This window comes from Muntiacus reevesi, chromosome 20, assembly GCF_963930625.1.
Source record: "Muntiacus reevesi chromosome 20, mMunRee1.1, whole genome shotgun sequence".
NCBI lineage: Eukaryota > Metazoa > Chordata > Mammalia > Artiodactyla > Cervidae > Muntiacus > Muntiacus reevesi.
Genome location: NC_089268.1, coordinates 31936156 through 31956911, shown reverse-complemented (window position 1 = coordinate 31956911; position 20756 = coordinate 31936156). Strand labels below are relative to the sequence as shown.

Sequence of the window (20756 nt, the reverse complement as noted above, 5' to 3'; positions counted from 1 at the left end):
CTCTTTTTTAATTTTCTCAGCAGTCTATTGCAGAGTGAAAGTTTTTCATTTTGATGAAATCCAGCTAGTCAAGTTTGTGCTTTATGGACTGTGTGTTTGGTGTTATGCTTACTGTCTCTCCATCAAGCACCAGGTCCCCCAAATATTCTCACATTTTTTCCAAAAGTTTTACAGTTTTATGTTTTATTTTAAATCTATAAAGCATTTTCAGCTAATTTTAAAATAAAATATGAGATGTAAGCTGAGGTTTGCTTCTTTTGCCTATAGATATCCAATTCTTGTTCCGTCACTCATTTGTATCCAACTCTTTGTGACCCCATGGACAGCAGCTCACCAGGCTTCCCTGTCCTTCACTGTCTTCTCGGAGTTTGCTCAAACTCATGTCCATTGAGTTGATGATGCCAACCAACCATCTCATCCTGTCATTCCCTTCACCTCACGCCCTCAATCTTTCCCAGCATCAGGGTCTTTTCCAGTGAGTTGGCTCTTCACATCAGGTGGCCAAAGTAGTGGAGCTTCAGCTTCGGCATCTGTCCTTCCAATGAATATTCAGGGTTGATTTCCTTTAGGATTGACTGGTTTGATCATCTTGCTATTCACAGGACTCTCAAGAGTCTTCTCCAGCACCACAGTTAGAAAGCATCAATTCTTTGGCATTTAGTCTTCTTTGTGGTCCAGCTCTCATATCCATACATGACTGCCAGAAAAACCATAGCTTTGACAAGACAGATCTTTGTTGGCAAAGTTACATCTCTGCTTTTTAACATGCCATCTAGGTTTATCATAGTTTTTCTTCCAAGGAGCAAGCATCTTTTAATTTGGATTAAATGGGTATACAATTGCTCTCCCACAAACATGAGAAAAGAGTAAGACTTTTCTTCCTCTACTGAGTTGCTCTTGCATTTTTGTAAAAAAATAATTTAGATGTAGTTATATGTGATGCTTTCTGTATTCTCTATACTTTTTCTATCTATCCCTCTTCCAATTAATGTACACTCTTTATTATCGTAGCTATACAATAAGTCTTGAAATCATAAGAATGATTTCTTCTACTTTACTCCTGTTTTTCAGAATCATTCTAGTTATTCTAACTCACTTGATTTTCCAAATAAATTTTAGAATAGTCATGTCTATAGCTACAAAAAAAAAATCTTTCCTGGATTTTGATAGGAATTATATTAAGTTATATTAAACTTGTACATCAATTTCAGGAGAGTTGACATCTTTGCTATGTTGAGTTTTATGATCAATGAATACAGAATCTCTCTCCATTTATTTAAGTCTTTGTTTTCATCAGAATTTTGTAGTTTTGCTGTTGCCAGGAGGCACATGTTCACATGTTTAGGTAGATTTTAATCTAAGTGCTTCTTCTTTTTTTTTCTAAGTGCTTCTTTACTTAAAAAACAAAACAAAACAAAACACTGTATTTTAATTTTGGTGTCCATTTTTTATTGCTAGTATATAGAAATACAATTGATTTTTCTATTTAATCTTGTATTCTGTGACTTTGCTAAACATACTTATTAGTTCTAGGAGGATTTTTGTTTGCTTTTAGCTCCTTAAGATTTTCTATGTAAACCATCATATAATCTTCAAATGGGAAGTACAATCCTTCCACAGAGATGGAGGGAGGAAATGTATATTTCTAAAGAAAAATACAATCCACTGAGTAAGAAATTGTATCAACACACAATTGGACAAAATTGCAGAAATAGGTGGTAAAATATGTCAATATCTTTGGGTAGGGTGAGCATTTCACCTAAAGATTATATGGCAGTATTTGTGAAATAACTTCCTACCATTTATGTTTATCATTAGAATGTGACATTACCATGGCTTAGTGCAGGGCTTTCCCATCTACTAAGTAGCTCAGTTGTGAGAGAGAATAACTGAAAATCTAGAAGTCCTGACCCAGTGAATACTTCACTCAACAAATATACTTTCCAGTTCCTTTTCTAATACACCCTAGTCTAAAGGGATAGCTTTCTTATATTTCATGGGCTGTAAGCATTTTATTGGAGAAGGAAATGGCAACCCACTCCAGTACTCTTGCCTGGAGAATCCCAAGGACAGAGGAATCTGGAAGGTTACAGTTCATGGGGTCGCAGAGTCAGACACAACTAATTGACTTCATTTCACTTAACCATTTTATAACTGTGTTCCTCAGGAAGAACTGCTAAGATCTCTTTCTGCTTAAAACACAACATCAAATCTCAGCTACTGGTCAAGGTTGAAGGTAACTGACTTCTTGATGTTTCCTCACTCTATGCAGGTGAAAGTGGTCAAAGTTTAAGCCAAATTGTCCTTGGGATAAAACATCAGTATGCTCTAACATAAGAAAGCATTTAAACTTCTCGCCTGGACAGGGACTTGAACCCTGGACCCTCAGATTAAAAGTCTGATGCTCTACCGACTGAGCTACCCAGGCTCTATGGATACCTGTCTTACTTTGTTTCCCTTGTACACTTCAATGACTTTGCGGGCATTCTTAATCCCCTAAGGAAAAGAAATGGCAATTCATTCCAATATTCTTGGAGGCAACCCATTCCAATATTCTCAAAAACCAGGAGGGCTACAGTTCATGGTGTCACAAAGAGTTGGGCATGACCGAACTCACACACACACACAGACACAAGATAATTTTGACAAATTTGACATTTCCCCTCACATTTTTTCCAGTGGACATTTAACATTTTTATTCATAAATTTCTATTTTTGCTGAAGGATATAATGACTTATATCAAAGGAATTTTAAAACTATAATGACTTAACACCTACCAACATCTATTGGCACTAGGGGTAAAGAACCCGCCTGCCCTATGCAGGAGATGTAAAGAGACATGGGTTCGATCCCTGGGTAGAGAAGATCTCCTAGAGAAGGGTCTGGCAACCGACTCCAGTATTCTTGTTTGGAAAATCCCCTGGACAGAGGAGCCTAGCAGGCTACAGTCCATAGGATCACAAAGAGTCGGACAGGACTTAAGTGATAGCACATACACAACATCTATTGAGAGAGAAAAGAAATCTCCTATTTCCTTCCATTTATTATTCTATTCCGTGTCTCTCACAGAACTTTATCCCAATACAACCATATTTTGCATTTAGTCTTTTCTTGATCTTCCTACCATGCTTCTCTGTACCAAATACAGGTATAAATATTGAAATTTGATGTTATTTTCTTTGAATATTAAAAATACTTCTTGTGGATTGTGCTCATCTGCATCTGCTTGCACATAACCAAAGCATAATAAACAGATAATAGTTTGAAAAATCCTTTAATGGAGGACGTAATAGAAGTAAATGTGGAATTTATCATCCTCCCTCCTCCATGAAGTTGTATACAAAATCATATTGGGACTTCTCTGGAGGTCCAATGATTAAGACTTTGCCTTCCAATGCAGGAGACACAGATTCCAGGAGCTAAGATTCCATATGCCTCACCGCCAAAAAACCAAAGCATAAAATGGAAGCAATATTGTAAATACAATAAAGACTTTTAAAATGGGCCACGTTTTTTTTAAAAAAGCAACAACTATAACAGTTTGAAGGATTCAGTTTTTCCAGTTGTTCCCATGATGGGAATCAGAGAGGAGAGCACCCCAAGGCAGTGTGTTACAGTCAAATGTCTTAATTTATCAGAATTGTCTTAATTTATCAAGCAGAAGGCTGAAAATTTTCCATGGAAGGTGAGAACGTGGGACTTGAGTGCCACACTTCTTTGGTAGACTGATTCTCAGAGAGATGAATTTTAGAAAAGTAAATACCTTAGGAAAGGTAAAATAAGTAAGATGTGGAAGTAGATTTCAACTGTTTGAATATAGTTTAACAATGGAGTTGCTAGAAAACTTGCAGCTAAGGTTGGTTCCAATACACTGATCTCTGGCTTGTCCAACAAGCTTCAGTGGCTCCATTGAATGTGGATGTGCCCTCATTGATATTCAATTTGTTGTTATTGTTTAGGTGCTAAGTCGTGTTGGACACTTGTGACACCATGGACTGCAGCACACCAGGCTCCCCTCTGCCCCACTATTTCCCAGAGCTTGCTCAAATTCCTGTCCGTTGAGTTGCTGATGCTATCTCATTCTTTGCCGCCCCCTTCTTTTGCTTCCAGTCTTGCCCGGCGTCAGGGTCTTTTCCAATAAATCAGCTCTTCGCATCATGTGGCCAAAGTGTTGAAGTTTCAGCTTCAGCAACAGTCTTTCCAATGAATATTCAGGGTTGATTTCCTTTAAGGTTGATTGATTTAATCTCTTTGAAGTCCAAGGGACTCTCAAGACTCTTCTTTAGCACCACAATTCGAAAGCATCAATTCTTCAGCACTCAGCCTTCTTTATGGTCCACAGCTCTCACATCCTCACATGACTACCGGAAAAACCACAGCTTTGATAGCAAGTCATAATCCTATATATATTAAGAAAATAAGCCACTGATTTAAAAAATACAACATAGCTTTGACTGTACAGACCTTTGTCGGCAAAGTGATATTCAACTGCACTACCACAAACGGTTTTTCAAACATAAGAATGATTTCTTTTATTTTTTCCCACGTATTTTTCCTTCCTTCCCCTAACTCTTCCCTTTTCTTGGACTCTTTTCTGTCCTCTTGAGAACCAGATGGTTCCACCAAGTCTGGTCTTTCCCATTCTGCCAAATATTCAGTCTCTGACCCACTTCTTCATAAGTTTGTCTGGGCTCACAGGAGGAATTGTAGAGAGAACCTAGGAGGGGCCAATGGAGCAAAGCCATAAGGAAACCCTCACTTGAGAAGAACCTATCAAAAATCTCCAGAGATTTTTCTTTGCCTGCAAGGGAGCCAGGTTTTGGGGAATTCCATTTCTGATTGGATAATGTTTGGATCCATTTTGACAGGGACCAGGAGTTCCTATGTTTAAAAACAGGATATTTGTTTCTGAAGCTGATCTCAGGGAATAGGGCTTTTGGAAATCCCTGCCCACCAAGGCTCTTGTTATTTGAGGCTGCCTTTGAGCGGTACCTTCCAGAAATTACAGTGTTAGATGCTGATTAAGAATTTCACACAGAAGTAACTAGAAGCCCTAAAAATATTGCCCACTGAATTCAAATGTTAAATTTCTCCAATTTAACTTCCCTCCAAATGTCTGAAGTCCCTCCTCTGACAGAGGGTAACTGTGACAGAGGAGTTGACGTGGAAGGAGGCAGGGGAATTCTTGTTTCATGTCCTCTTGCTTTTGAATGAGGAAGTTGCATTTCCTCTGGAATTCCTTCTCCCTTTCCCATTTGCCATTCCCTACTTGTCCTTTGGATCTCAGTTCAGACATTACTCACTACCTTCTGGAACTTTTTGCTGATTCAAGACTGGTTTAGAAACTCCTGAAATATACCCAGAATTCCTGATATTATTTCAGTCCCATCAATAGTGTTTATTACATGTTGCATTATAACTATCTCTTGTATGAGTCTTCCATTAGCATGCCCAGGGTTTAGTCTTTAAATACCACATATTTGCAAAAGTCTTTCCATCTTGGACTGCTCCTTCAAACTCCAAATTCGCATATCCAGCTGCCTTTTTGACAAGTATTTTATACTTAACATTGCCGAAAGCTGAATTCCTAATCCTCCCCCCAAACTTTCTCTTCACCAGTCTTTCACATCTCAGTAAAAAAAAGAAAGAAAAGAAATAGATGAGGAAGCAATGGAAACAGTGACAGACTTTATTTTGGGGGGCTCCAGAATCACTGCAGATGGTGACTGCAGCCACGAAATTAAAAAACTCTTGCTCCTTGGAAAAAAAGTTATCTGGGCCTCAAGGGGCCCAGATATGTGACTAAACATTATTTCTGCCAAAAAAAAAAAAAAAAAAGAAGAAGAAGAAGAAGAAGAAAGAAATAAAGAAAAGTTATGACCAACCAAGACAGCATATTAAAAAGCAGAGACATGACTTTGCCAACAAAGGTCTGTCTAGTCAAAGCTGCGGTTTTTCCAGTAGTCATGTATGGATGTGAGAGTTGGAGTCTAAAGAAAGCTGAGAGGTGAAGAATTGATGCTTTTGAACTGTGGTGTTGAAGAAGACTCTTCAGAGTCCCTTGGACTGCAAGGAGATCCAACCAGTCCATCCTAAAGGAAATCAGTCCTGAATATTCATTGGAAGGACTGATGCTGAAGCTGAAACTCCAATACTTTGGCCATCTGATGTGAAGAACTGACTCATTTGAAAAGACCCTGATGCTGGGAAAGATTGAAGGTGGGAGAAGAAGAGGATGACAGAGGATGAGATGGCTGGATGGCATCACCGACTCAATGGATATGAGTTTGAGTAAACTCCAGGAGTTGGTGATGGACAGGGAGGCCTGGTATGCTGCAGTCCATGGGATCGCAAGGAGTCAGATACAACTGAGCGACTGAACTGAACTGAACTGGAAAACTAACCCAAAAACTACTCCATTTGTGTAGGCATCTGTGAATCTTTGCTTTTGCTCAGATCCTACATCTGATCAGCTCCACCTTCAAAATATATTCATAATCCAACCAGTTTTTACTATTTCCACTGCGATCATATTAGAAAAATTTTCAATCTCTCACCTAAATATTTGCAGTAGACACATCACTGGCCTCCTGCTGTTAACCTTGCCCCTTTCCTGTCTATTTTAAACACAGAAATAGTGCAAAATTCTCCAAGTGTTCAAAACTCTTCAAGAGTTTCCCTTTTGTCCAATAAAAAAGCCAAAGCTCCTTTAGCGGCATGTAAGAGCTCTTCCTTCCTATCTTACCCTCCCCTTTAGCTCCTTGCTTTTCCTCAAACAAGTCAGGCATACTCCTGCCTCATTCCTTTGCACATGTTGTTTCTTTTGCCTAGAAACACCTTTTCGCAAATACTCATTTGCCTAACTCATTTCCTCATATCCTTCAGGTCTGCTCAAATATCACTTTATTAGTGAAGTCTTACCTGTTCAACATGCTTAAAATTACAAAAACATGAAGAAAAAAGCCATCCCTATTATCTCTTCATTCAGACATATATTTTTTCATTCATACTTACCACCCTCTACTCATACACATTTTACTTATTCATTGATTTTTATTTCCCATTACAATGCAGACCCCATGAGGATAGAGTTTTGCACATTTTGTTCAGAGATACAATCCCAGTATCTAGAGGAGAACATGTCAAATAGCAGATCCTCAACATTTTGTTGAATAAATGTTGAACGGTCTACCAGGGTACAATAAAGGAGTTTTTTCATAGGTGGATGTGCAAGCAGATTTCAAGAGTTTAACCTTGAAAGGATACAGGAATGGTTTGTTCATAGATAAAGGTTCTGAATTCCATTTATATACCTCCTTGTTGTAGTTATGTGTATAAATTTGAGTTGCTAACCATGGGTCTTCTCTTTAATTAAGCTATGCACAGGCACCATCGCTAGTCAATGTTTGTGCAAAGACTTAAAGCTTGACCCTGCAGTTAGGACTAAGCATCTCAAACTTCTAATCCCATCTGGAGAGCTGCAGATGTTCATCTGTGTAATCACTAGTTATTCCAGTTTCCAAACCTTCAACTGTCCGGAATAAAGCCTGACTCCTGAGCTACTGGAGCTAAGGATGAATGAAAATAACACGTGAGGCTACAAGGGAATCGGAACCTCTTCTAAAGAAGGTACACTTTCCTATAAGGCTTCTGAATAATGCATTTAAGAAATTGTATTTATTTGGTTGTTTTGTATTTTGAAAAGATAGTACACTCATGGAGTTCAGATCAAGTATAAATAGTTACACAGTTAAAAGTTTCCTTCCCATCCCTGTTACTCAGCTACCTGGTTCCTACTTTTTCTCTGCCTTTCACATATTTCTACTATTTGTTATTTAACAATTTGTTATTTAACTAATTTGTTATTTAACTTTCTAGAGTTTCTTTATTCACTATATGTGAATATATAGATTCATATGTTTGGGGTTTTCTTTTGATGCCCACACCATATTTGGGAATCTTTACACATTGATGACATAAAAGCTTCCTTGTTTGTCTTTGCTTAGTTTTACATTTTGTTGCAAAATAAAACACAGAGAGAAGTAAGTAGAATCTTATTTCTGCATCCACTGAGATGATCATATGTGTTTCTTTGATTTTTAAAATAATGTCAATATTCTTTTTTTTTTTTTTGGCTGCACAGTTTGTGGGAGTCTAGTTCACTGACCAGGGATCAAACCTAGGCCCCCTGCAATGCAAGGATGGTGTCCTAACCACTGAACTGTCAGAGAATTCCCTCCTTAATAGGATTAATCCGTGTGGATTGAATTTATATTCTTCAGCCAACTTTTGTTCTTTGGATAAATCCAACCTGGTAGTGCTGTATTATCTTTCACACTTATGTGGCTAGATAGTGGGTCAATATTTTATTCAAGAGTTTGTGTCTATGATCATGAATGAACCTGGCTTCAATTTTCTTTCTAAATATTGTCCTTGTCAGATTTTTGTATCAAGGCTATACTAGACACAGAAAGAGTTGGAAAGAGTATATTCTCGTTTACACTCTAGAAGAATGGAACAGTTCTTTCTTTACTGTTTGACCGAAGCCTCTAGTAAATCCATCAGTGCCCAGAGCATTTGTTTTCAGAAAAGTTTAAATTATTGATTTAAGTATATTCCAATAAACCTGACTTCAAAATATGTCCTCTGGCAAGTTACATTTCCAGTTGATTTTGGATTCAGGGCCACTGGTATTATCATCATCATTTGATAGAAAGGATATCTTGTACTCTTTCTGAGCCTACCATTTTTGACTGATTTCAGTAATTTATGATTTATATCATCAGGTTCACAACATAATAGATCACATATTAGTGTACAATCTGTATAATATACTGTAATAGCATACTACAATAACTATTGTAGTATATTGTTGTATGTTATATACTATACTATATATTATAAGTTATTATAACTTGTAATTAATATTATATATAATAATGCTATGCAATAACAATAGTAAACTTCCCACAAAGTGTCTGGCACCTTTCATATATCATCTTACTTAATCCCTAAAGTAACTTGACAGGTAACCTGTCATTTTCACAGATGAAAGATCTAACCCTAAGAGGTTAGAGTATTTGCTGACCAAAGTTTATATGACTTATCTGTTGAGAATTTGGTGCCTTTAACAATTTTCCATATCAGTTGCCTCAAATGAGCATCCCATTTCTCAAGGGAATGTGTAGACTATTTATATTTTTCTGGTTTTCCTATTTCTTATTAAATTCATTCCTAAATATTTTCTATTTCTATTGCTATTGTGAATAAAGTCTCTTATCCTTTACACTTTTAAATTACTGTTAGAACAGTGTATATGTGTTTTTAGTACTATTAACTTTATTTTCTAACTGCTCACAAACTGTGTGAATATGTCATGCATCTGTTCTGGTGAGAAAGTTTATGATTTTATAATTCTTAAAAGAATACACAAATTCAGAAAAGCTTATACATTGCTGCCTGAAGTGCAGGTTTTCTCAAAGTTTGTAGCAAGTCCATTATCATTTATCCTTACATGGGAACAGTCTGCTTAGACACTGAAACAAACACCAGACTTCGCAACTCAGTTCAGTTCAGTCACTCAGTCACTCAGTTCAGTCACTGACTCTTTGCAATCCCATGAATCGCAGCACACCAGGCCTCCCTGTCCATCACCAACTCCCGGAGTTTACCCAAACTCATGTCCATCAAGTCAGTGATGCCATCCAGCCATCTCATCCTCTGTCATCCCCTTCTCCTCCTGCCCCCAACCCCTCCCAGCATCAGGGTCTTTTCCAATGAGTCAACTCTTCGCATGAGGTGGCCAAAGTATTGGAGTTTCAGCTTCCGCATCAGTCCTTCCAATGAACACCCAGGACTGATCTTTAGGATGGACTGGTTGGATCTCCTTGCAGTCCAAGGGACTCTCAAGAGTCTTCTCCAACACCATAGTTCAAAAGCATCAATTCTTCGGCGTTCAGCTTTCTTCACAGTCCAACTCTCACATCCATACATGACCACTGGAAAAACCATAGCCTTGACTAGACGGACCTTTGTTGACAAACTAATGTCTCTGCTTTTTAATATGCTGTCTAGGTTGGTCATAACTTTCCTTCCAAGGAGTAAGCGTCTTTTAATTTCATGGCTGCAATCATAATCTGTGGTGATTTTGGAGCCCCCCAAAATAAAGTCTCTCACCGTTTCTGTTGTTTCCCCATCTATTTGCCACAAAGTGATGGGACCAGATGCCATGATCTTAGTTTTCTGAACGTTGAACTTTAAATCAACTTTTTCACTCTCCTCTTTCACTTTCATCAAGAGGCTCTTTAGTTCTTCACTTTCTGCCATAAGGGTGGTGTCATCTGAATATCTGAGGTTACTGATATTTCTCCCAGCAATCTTGATTCCCGCTTGTGCTTCCTCCAGCCCAGCGTTTCTCATGATGTATTCTGCATATAAGTTAAATAAGCAGGGTGACAATATACAGCCTTGACATACTCCTTTTCCTATTTGCAACCAGTCTGTTGTTCCATGTCCAGTTCTAACTGTTGCTTCCTGACCTGCATACAGGTTTCTCAAGAGGCAGGTCAGGTGGTCTCGTATTCTCATCTGTTTCAACATTTTCCACAGTTTATTGTGATCCACACAGTCAAAGGCTTTGGCATAGTCAATAAAGCAGAAATAGATGTTTTCCTGAAACTCTCTTGGTTTCTCGATGATCCAGCGGATGTTGGCAATTTGATCTCTGGTTCCTCTGCCTTTTCTAAAACCAGCTTGAACATCTAGAAGTTCACGGTTCACGTATTGCTGAAGCCTAGCTTGGAGAATTTTGAGCATTACTTTACTAGCATGTGAGATGAGTGCAATTGTGTGGTAGTTTGAGCATTCTTTGGCATTGTCTGTCTTTGGGATTGGAATGAAAATGGACCTTTTCCAGTCCTGTGGTCACTGCTGAGTTTTCCAAATTTGTTGGCATACTGAGTGCAGCACTTTCACAGCGTCATCTTTCAGGATTTGAAATAGCTCAACTGTAATTTCATCATCTCCACTAGTTTTGTTCATAGTGATGCTTCCTAAGTCCCACTTGACTTCACATTCCAGGAAGTCTGGGTCTAGGTGAGTGATCACACCATTGTGATTATCTGGGTCGTGAAGATCTTTTTTTGTACAGTTCTTCTGTGTATTCTTGCCACCTCTTCTTGATACCTTCTGCTTCTGTTAGGTCCCTACCATTTCTGTCCTGTATTGAGGCCATCTTTGCCTGAAATGTTCCCTTGGTATCTCTGATTTTCTTGAAGAGATCTCTAGTCTTTCCCATTCTATTGTTTTCCTCTATTTCTTTGCACTGATTGCTGAGGATGGCTTTCTTATCTCTCCTTGCTATTCTTTGGAACTCTGCATTCAAATGGATATATCTTTCCTTTTCTCCTTTGCTTTTCGCTTCCCTTCTTTTCACAGCTATTTGTAAGGCCTCTTTAGACAGCCATTTTGCTTTTTTGCATTTCTTTTTCTTGGAGATGGTCTATTCCTCTTTCCTGTACAGTATCACGAACCTCCATCCATAGTTCATCAGGCACTCTATCAGATCTAGTCCCTTAAATCTAAAATATAAAAAATAATTTAACATGCTTCAAAGATCTAACTTTATGAGCAAAACTATAAAACTCTTAGGATAAAACACAGGTAAAAAAAATCTTCACGACCATAGTGGCTTCCTAATTTTTTTAACCTTTACATCTTTTGGTGGACTTTTGGGGACCTGTCCTGCGTTTAATTGCATTTAAGCATCTAGAATTTTTGTGTGGTGGGGAGCCTGTTTCTCACAGAGACGGGCTGAGCATCACCTGTATTCGAATTATCTGGGATGCCTGCTGAACATGCAGTGTTTCTCAGACTTTCCTCAAGCCAACGAGTGGGAAGCATGTGAATCTGTATTTTAATCAGTTCTGCAGGCATGTTGTTTAAAAATATAAACCAGGTTATACTTTGTAGAATGTATTAATACCTTCGGGAACTTTCGAAGATCCGCTTTCCAGGCCCTTAGTGTCAAGTTCTCAGTCTCAGTGTCACACCAGGGAAGGTGCTCTGCAATAATCTCCAAGAAAGTCTGAGCAAAGCTTGGCGGTTCAGAACGTTGCGGCGCAGGCGCGGAGCCACGGCCGTTGGTATGCTTCCTATTCTCCTTAGCGTCTCTGTCCTATAACAGGTCATCTGCTCCAGGAGAAGTAGGGCTGGGCGGTTAATCAGGCAATGACTGGCTCTCCGTACTGAGCAGCCCACGAGTCTGAGTGGAAGTGTCAGTGACCTCGGGAAACTTGGTGATACCCGGAGTTCGACTCAAGGGTTTCCCATTAATCCTTCCGGCTTCCTCTAGCTCCGCGCACTCAGGTTCCGTCTAAGCCAGGGTCCGGGCCAGGGTGTGTCCCGGCGCTCGGCCAGAGACGGCCGGTGAGTGGGGCACGCAGGGTCCTGGGGCCTGGACGGGTGGGCCTGGAGAGTCTGTGAAGTGGTCGTGCCGAAACAGGTCTCGCGGGGAACACCAGCGAGTGGGTTGAGGGTGGCTTGGCTGCACATCCGGCCGAGAGGTGCCTCCGCGGTTGGGACCCAGCACGGTATCTCGCCTCCCAGCTGGGCATAGCCTAGTCCTTCGGCTGCAGTGACAGCGGGTGATGTTCTCCGGGTGAGCCCCTGGGAGATGGAAAAGATCAGAGTTGCGTTCTGCTCCGTTCTAGCTGGGCGAGGAAGGGCTTCTGTATTGGGGGTGTTTCCCAGATGTTTAGCGGGTGCTAGGCAGTGTTTTGAGAGTTTTTAGCAGAATTAACTCATTAATCCTCGCTTTAACCCCATGAGATGTACTATTATCCTCTGTTACAGATAAGAAAATCGAGGCACATAGAGACGAAGTACCTTACTTGAAATTACCAAACTTGAGAGCAGTAGTATTTTTTAATGATTCTGATGATGAGGGTTGATGCTTGAACATAGCAGGTGTTATTTGTTGAGGTACTGACAAATCCTGTATATCAAATTCTGTGAATCTGTTGTAACTTTGAGCCAATCTTTATGGACACTGTTGTCTAAAGAGCATCTTTTGATAGACCTGGAGATTTGACCATCTCTATTCTAGAGTTGAATGGAGGCTGCCGAGGCTAACTCTTTGGTGCATTGGCAAATGCTCCAGGAAGTAGTCAGCCCCGTACCAGAAAGCAAAGCACTAGAAGAAGAGCTATTCAAAAAAAATTTTTAATGTAGAAATTTTCTTCAGTGCGGTTTCTATGTGTCTGTCATAGGTGTCACATACACAAACAATACATAATAACAGTTACACATGTCATGAGCTTATTTGAAATGCCAAAACAACTGAACAACTGTATGGGCGGGGTGGGGAGGTGGGGTGGGGGGAACTCTTGTACTGCACACTATATACATATTAGCTAAATTAAAGATAATCTTATATCAAACTGGCATATTTTACCAATCATTAAGTATTAAGAAGCATGAAAGTAAACCCTCAAAATTGGCTCTCTCCTTTGAACTCTGTTCTAGTTTTTTCTCTGTTCAGGAGATTCTGCCTATTTTTAGATATTCTATGTTTTAATGGTTCCAGTGAGTCAGTTTATAACTGTCTTCAAATTTCAGATCTTCCTGGTTTCCCTTTGTCTCCAAAAACCTGAGCATTTTATCAAAAATAACCCTTCTCCAAGGTGTACTGTAACATGTAAAAATATAATAATATCCCACTATATACAAAATTCCCATTGTACCCATGTCACCTTTATGGAGTGTGAATGTTCTCAGATCTTCAAGGACTTCTGTTGGGGATGAGGACTTTGCTTTAGAGGATTTAGAGGCTTTGCACTTTACCGCCTGAAAGATTCACTATTTATCGATTGTGTAACTGTTAATACTTTAGTTCCATTGCACTGGAGAAGTAATTCTCTACCTTTAAGACCTACTGTCCCTTGTACTATCTTGAAATAAAATTTATAGATAATATTAACTACCTACAGGTATAATATCACTATATTACCTTAATTGTAATAAAAGGGAGAAAAAAAGGAATGTAATTTAGAATAATATGTATTTCAGCATGTAAATGATTGGATAAAACAGACTATTGTACCTATACATAGAATCACTGTGAATGCAACAGCTATGAATGCAGGCTGATATGTGAATGTCATAGTTATGAATCTAATACCATAAGTGGTGTGATTTTGCTAAAGTGGTGAACAATTCCTAGTATCATTCAAAGAGAAAGAAGTGTATTTCCTTGATTTTGCACTACATAGCAAATTTCTACAAAATACTTTGTATTTACATGAAAAGTAATGGTGCATTCCAGCCTCACGAAACCATTAAAAAATTTTTTTTAAAGTCTGGCAGGATAAGGAACATTCTTTGTTTTTGCAGAAATAGCCATCATCATTGGCCCCCTCCAAATTCTAATAACACCATGAAATCAACTTTCCAACCAAAACAAACAAAAAACCCTCACAAATTCTCAAAACTGCCAACAGAATCATGGCAGAGTAGCTTAAGGATCTGGGCTGCAAGAATGTAGACCCGCCAACCTAAGCAGTTAGGCAAATTACTACTAAGAAATATTAGCACCATAATGTATGCAACTGGATTTTATTCCAAGGTTCTAAATACATTAGAAATTCTGACTTATCAATCAACTCAGTGGTAGGGTCTTGCATTCCCTGTTTCCAGTTGAATGTTCTTGGCAAAGCTGGACACAGACAGCAGCAGCATCATATTGCTCTTGAGGTTCTCCATGGATGGCTTCTTGATGAACATCTTCCAAGGTTCACTTCAACATCTGGAAGGTTCCTAGTCTCTGAGAAAGGCAAGACTTGTGAAACCAGATATGCTCCTAACCTAGTGGATCTCAAATTGTGCTGTGAGCAGAATCATTAGGGCAACTATTTATACAGTTTGTTGCCTACTGTCATACCCAAGGGCTCTGGATAAATGTACAAGAGAACGGGTTAAGGAAAAAGCTTCAATGGGGAAACTCAAGAGTTCAGAGAAGGGCTTTCAGAAGAAGAGGCACAGATTCCCATATTTTCCCCATTTAATGCTAGAGCCAGGATGCTCTGCTAGATATTTAGTGTAGGTCAGTATTCTCAGAGAAGGCCTTGCTGTTCTTCCTTCTCATAAGGAAAGTGTAAGAACAAGCTTGGGAGTAGGAAGATAAACAGACTGCTTGGTACAGTCTGAATGTGGGGGTGCCAGCTTTTTAAAGGAGTCGTCTGGGAATGCAATTCCCTAATACTTGGAAACAAGATCCTTGGCATTGTGTTGGACCTTCCAGCAGAAGAAAGAAACCACCTGTCTATGGGAGACTGAGTTTATGTTTTAGATCCTCTAGCTCTGAGAAGAATATTTGTAGGAAGGCTGGTTCCAGTGAGCACATTTTTCAGGCAACCTAGAGTGTTTCTTCTAAGGTTCATGTTGGACAATACAACTTGTCAAGTCATGTGAACTTACTAAATACAAATGCCTGGGCTTCATCATACTCCCTAGGTCTGAGGTAATGCCCAGTATCTAGAGTAACAAGTTCCATAAGTGATTCTGATGGGTGTGTATATAGCCCTTCTTTTGGAATCAATTTTAGTCCAGGATTTTCAGATACCCATTTTCTCCAGTGCTTCCTACCACAGCCCTGGGAAATTTCACACTATCTTTTCTATAGATCAAAGCGTTAATGTTGAGCTCTCAATAGCCCTGTGTTTCCAGCACCAATAGCCTTGTGTTAAATCAATTCTAATCAGCAGAATCCCTGTATGTGAACTGGACATGATCACCCAGTTGGAGGAAGAACAACTATACATACTGGATCTTCAGGGAACTGAAGACGGGACTGACCAAAAATATCTGTTTAGGTGAGTAGTGTTGTGAAAAGACCACCAATTTGAAATTTAGGAGACATGAGTTTTAGTCTAAGCTCTTGTAATTTGCTGGGTGACTTAAGTTACTCAATCTGTTTCCTGTCCAATGAGCAAGTTGGCCTCAGTGAACTCTAAGTTAAGATCTGTTAAGATGAGATCCTTGGCAAGTGTTGTTAAACCTCTGAAATCTGGGGTCGTAGACTTGTTTAGAAGAGTACCTAAGCTAGTTGGAAGAAGGGTTGATGGATTCGGTGGGGATAGCGGTGTAATCATTAGAATTTCTGAAATTCTGTTCTCTCTCATTGCCAAGAAAATGGTTGCATCCAACCTTGACAGAGTCTTCTCACTTTTTGCTTTTAGGAGGGTGGTTATCTTTCTACATTTGAGAGTCTTTACTCTTCTCATCTCTTTCCTTTCTCTCATTTACCATAAGTAACTGGCTAAATAGCTAATAGCTCATTTTAATTTCTAATCCCTTATTCTCTACTCATCAATTGGTATGTCTGCTCATTTTCATTTTGGGGGGCTGAACATATTACCCAGTCCACTACTTGTATTTCTTGATATCTCTTTGCATCCACTGTGAGAACTCTCTTATCTCTTCTGGCCTTGTTCACTTCTCTTTCATTGTCCGTTTTAACTTTCTCCCTATATTAAGTTGCTAGTGTGCATGAATTAGTTGTCTCTTATTTCTGGTGGTTTATTTTTCCTTGTTCTCCACACTGGAGACAGGTGACATTTGCACTTTAAATGTCTTTCAGATAGGGAAGATTTGAACTGAACCAAAGCATCACCACCAATCAGGCTGTCTTGGAAGAACTAGAGTTTCAGAGTCAGCAATGGAAAGTCTTCGAGGGAATACTGCCCAGCATCCTATGGATGAAGAAGCCTGTAAAAGTAAGGGCCAATTATCAAGGCAGACAAAATGTCCTGTACAGAAGAAATCTTCTTTTGAGAAAACAACAATCAGAAAAGTGTCAGGGTCTCTCAAGGAGATCTTCACTAAGGAGAGAGGCCCTGAATCCAGTAAACTTAATCTAAGCTCAAAATTTAATACACGGCAGGGAATTCCAAAGGGAGCTAGGTCCCCCAAATCTAGGAAAAACTCCAAAGATAATTCAGACTTAGTTAAACACCAAAAACTCTTTCTGCAAAGGAAGCCTTGTAAATGCAATGAATGTGGTAAAGCCTTTAGTTATGAATCAGACCTCATTGTCCACAGGAGAATTCATGGCAGAGAAAAGCCTTTTGAATGCAATGAATGTGGGAAAACTTTTAGCCGAAGTACACACCTTATTGAGCATCAAAGAACTCACACTGGAGAGAAACCTTACGAATGCCCTGAATGTGGAAAAGCTTTTAGCCGGAGTACACACCTTAGTCTACATCAGAGGATCCATACTGGAGAAAAACCATATGAATGTAGTGAATGTGGAAAAGCCTTTAGCCGAAGCACTAACCTTAGTCAACATCAGCGAACTCATACGCAAGAAAAACCTTACAAGTGTAATGAATGTGGGAAAGCCTTCAGTGACCGTTCAACTATAATTCAGCACAAACGAATACACACTGGAGAGAATCCCTATGAATGCAGTGAATGTGGAAAAGCTTACAGTTGGATCTCATCTCTTATTGAACATCAGAGAACACACACTGGAGAGAACCCCTATGAATGCAATGACTGTGGAAAAGTGTTCAGTCGAAGCTCATCCCTTGCTGAACATCAGAGAATCCACACTGGAGAAAAGCCCCATGAGTGTAGAGTGTGTGGCAAGGGCTTTAGTCGGAGCTCCTCCCTTATTATTCACCAGAGAACGCATACCGGAGAGAAGCCTTTCAAGTGTAATAGCTGTGAGAAAGCCTTCAGTCAAAGTTCAACTCTTATTAGACATCAGCAACTTCACACTAAAGAGTAATATCTGAGTTTTCACTAATCTTGGCATAAGAGCACATAGCATAACCTCCTATAGCTGAAGAGAAACATATACTTGTATCAATTTTCCTTTCCCACTAGCTATAAGCCAGTTTCAAGCTAGCCTTCCTTCCTTTGTGGAAACTAAGTGGTCAAATGAGTGATCATTCCAACAAGGGGGGGGGGGGACTTTAAAAACCTTAAGATATTCAATCTAATATTTTGGAGGGCTCCAGTCTTAGAATATACCTTTACTACCGTACACCTTTCAGTCCTTCACCTTCTCTCTTCCATGGAGCTTTGGTCCCTGAACAACTAGTGAACCCTTTTCTTTCCCAACCACATCAGCCCCTTTACTTAAAAGAGGAAATCCTGCATGTGGATGTTTTCAGGCTTGCTGGCTCTAGTAGCAGAAGAGAAGCTGGCTTCAGAACAAAACTCTACCCATTCGTTTGGGGATAACAATAATAAGGCAAATTCAGTCTCTGGACTTAAAGGACAGTTTTTCTTTTCCTTCCTCCCTCACCATTTTTGGCTACACCATATTTTCCTCAAAGGATAATCCATAGTTCTACTCATGTGCCTAATTAATCCTAGTATTATTTTATCTTATCCTGACCAAAAATGTCTTAAAAATCTTATATTTCGTTCCTACATTATCTTTTTTAAAAAAATTGCTGCCCTATATTAAAAACATTTTTTGTTTACAGACTTTATGAAATGTGTACCCTCTAGTTCTGACTCTCACCAATCTTGTAAAGCTGATCTTTCGAGGACAAACGCAGTACCTACCTCAGTCCTTTTCCTACTTGACATTTGCAGAATTGGCACTTTGGGCTACTCTTATGCCTTAAAATTTGAGCCTCTGGGATCCATGATTCTGTGCTGATCCATGAATTTTTCTACCTCCCAGCACTTCTATAATTAACAGTGATTAGCTCTGTGACTTTGGGGCAAGAGTTGAACCACAATAATTTCATTTTATTGGCTTATAATACTTATGGTTGTTCAACTAGATTGTAAGCTTCTTAAAGACAGTAATCTTATTTTAGATCCCTACAAAACATCCCGCAGTGCTGAGTGGTCACTAAATACCCCATAATTATTGTCTACCGATTCCTCTCCATCATGGGTAATCAGCCTGCTAGGGTTTATTTGAAATGGCCTAATAGTTGATTTCTTTCTCTGTGTTCCTACTGCTGCTGCCAACTCCTTGGTAGTTTGGACCTAGATTACCAGAGTGAACACACTGTTGCTGCTCTTATCTCTGTGTCTTTAGCTAGCTGTTTTACTAAACTATCACTTAGCTCAGAAGGAATCTAGTTTCCCATTGTCCCCAGGAAAAAGTTCAAACTGCTTTAATTTGAAGACCTTTCACAGTTGGATCTATTTATTTATTTTCCATTACTCCCCAGTACAACTGGGTGGCCCTACCCTTTGTCTTTGCCACACCCTTTCTCTTCACACTTGGCTTCCTTTCAGAGCATTCCATGGCATTCTTTTACATGTCCTACTTTCTTCCTTGTATTAACATCTCCAGAAATCTTTTATAAAAGCCCTGCTCACATCCTGCCTTCACTGTGATACTTTCAATTGCCCACCTTCTTAAGAAGTCTTTTACAGTGATGGTTTGCATCATTCTGCCGTATTACATACTTTCTTATTCTGTTATCTGGTTCTGTCAAGTGCTTTTAATCCATGAACTTTTTTGAAGTTAGAAATTGTCTTAAATCTCTTAGGAGCCCCATCTACCCAACAAATGGATTCTAGTTTTAACTTAAATTGAGAGGGTTTAATTTAATAGTGCATTTGCTTTAATCTTTTGAGTAGTGAGATAACCTCATGAATCTTTTGGTCATTTTTGTGTGATCTTTAATTATGTACATTAAGCCTTGGGACTGGCTCTCCTTCAGAGTTCCTAGGATGTTGGCCTCTTAGCTTTCCACTTCATGAGACTGTTTTAAGGAGTAGGTGGGTTTATTCATATAAAGTGATGAAAACAGTGCCTGACATAATAAGTGCTCAATAAATGCTAATAGTTATCATTCTATTTCTTCATATCTGCCTGTAGTCTTTCATTTCAATCCTGAAGGACCTGTATACTCCACAGAAATGGAAAACTAAGATCACAATAAAAAATAAGAAGATATTTCTTCTGACTGCCATCATGGACAATAGTCACCTACTGTATTTTAACTCTATTGTGTATCACAAATGACTCAAGGCAGCTTACAAGATATGATAAAACAGAAAAATGAAAACAATACAAATCAGCATTAGAGAAAGGAAAAGGTGCCTAGAAGATCAAGATCATGACAAATTGGTATGCCATATGGTTATTCAGGTAGAGATGCAAAGTGACCATTCAGGTGAAGTGAGGTGCTCATTTGCTTACACTGTATTTGGATGGGGAGGAAATGTCCATTCTTCAAGGAAAGCCTGATAGATTTAAGATTAATTTCTCCATTGGCCTTCATGTAATTATACAGTTTAATTTTTGATAACAAAAATTAAATTATGTGTTCTCCACAACACCTTGCAAACAGTGTATTTCCCAGTGAATAAATATTGAGTTCTTAGTGGAAGTCTCAGAAAGGCAAATATGAAGATTCTTCTTGGGGTGGGGTGGGGTTAGAAGCAGCAGAGGACAGAGTATACTGCATAATCAAGTAATTACTGGGTGCCAGAACAGCTCTTTTCACACATTTGAGTGATTTTACTTAACATATTATGGGATGAAGAAACTGAAATTTACGAATGTTAAACAGCTTACCCAAGGATCAGGGTTTGACCCCACTACTGGACCTCTTGGGCTTTCCAGGTGGCTCAGGGGTAAAGATTCCGCTTTCAACGCAGGAGACACAGGTTCCATTCCTGGGCTGGGAAGACCCCCTGGAGAAGGAAATGGGGACCCACTCCAGTATTCTTGCTTGGCGAATCCCATGGACTGAAAACCTGGCAGGCTGTG

The 20756-nt window shown here is 39.2% G+C and overlaps 1 protein-coding gene and 1 non-coding gene across 3 annotated transcripts; one reads left to right on the top strand and one right to left on the bottom strand.

Annotated features, from left to right (window-relative positions):
* Positions 1 to 2355: 2355 nt before the first annotated feature.
* Positions 2356 to 2428, bottom strand: TRNAK-UUU (transfer RNA lysine (anticodon UUU)). The gene has a single exon. It is a non-coding gene; the product is annotated as a tRNA-Lys (tRNA).
* A 9952-nt stretch (positions 2429 to 12380) lies between these two features.
* On the top strand, positions 12381 to 19785 carry ZNF391 (zinc finger protein 391). Of its 2 annotated transcripts, none has more exons than XM_065912033.1 (3): positions 12381 to 12427; positions 15760 to 15870; positions 16638 to 19785. In XM_065912033.1, exon 3 carries the CDS (start codon positions 16716 to 16718, stop codon positions 17790 to 17792), a length of 1077 nt encoding a protein of 358 aa, XP_065768105.1. In that variant the 5' UTR covers positions 12381 to 12427; positions 15760 to 15870; positions 16638 to 16715; the 3' UTR covers positions 17793 to 19785. The 2 variants fall into 2 exon arrangements, with proteins under 2 accessions (XP_065768105.1, XP_065768106.1); XM_065912034.1 differs by lacking the exon at positions 12381 to 12427 and adding an exon at positions 12567 to 12659.
* The last annotated feature ends 971 nt before the right edge of the window (positions 19786 to 20756 follow it).

Bases quoted from the DNA above. Each gene is read 5' to 3' on its own strand.
- ZNF391 (XM_065912033.1), top strand. From the start codon at position 16,716: ATGGAAAGTCTTCGAGGGAATACTGCCCAGCATCCTATGGATGAAGAA.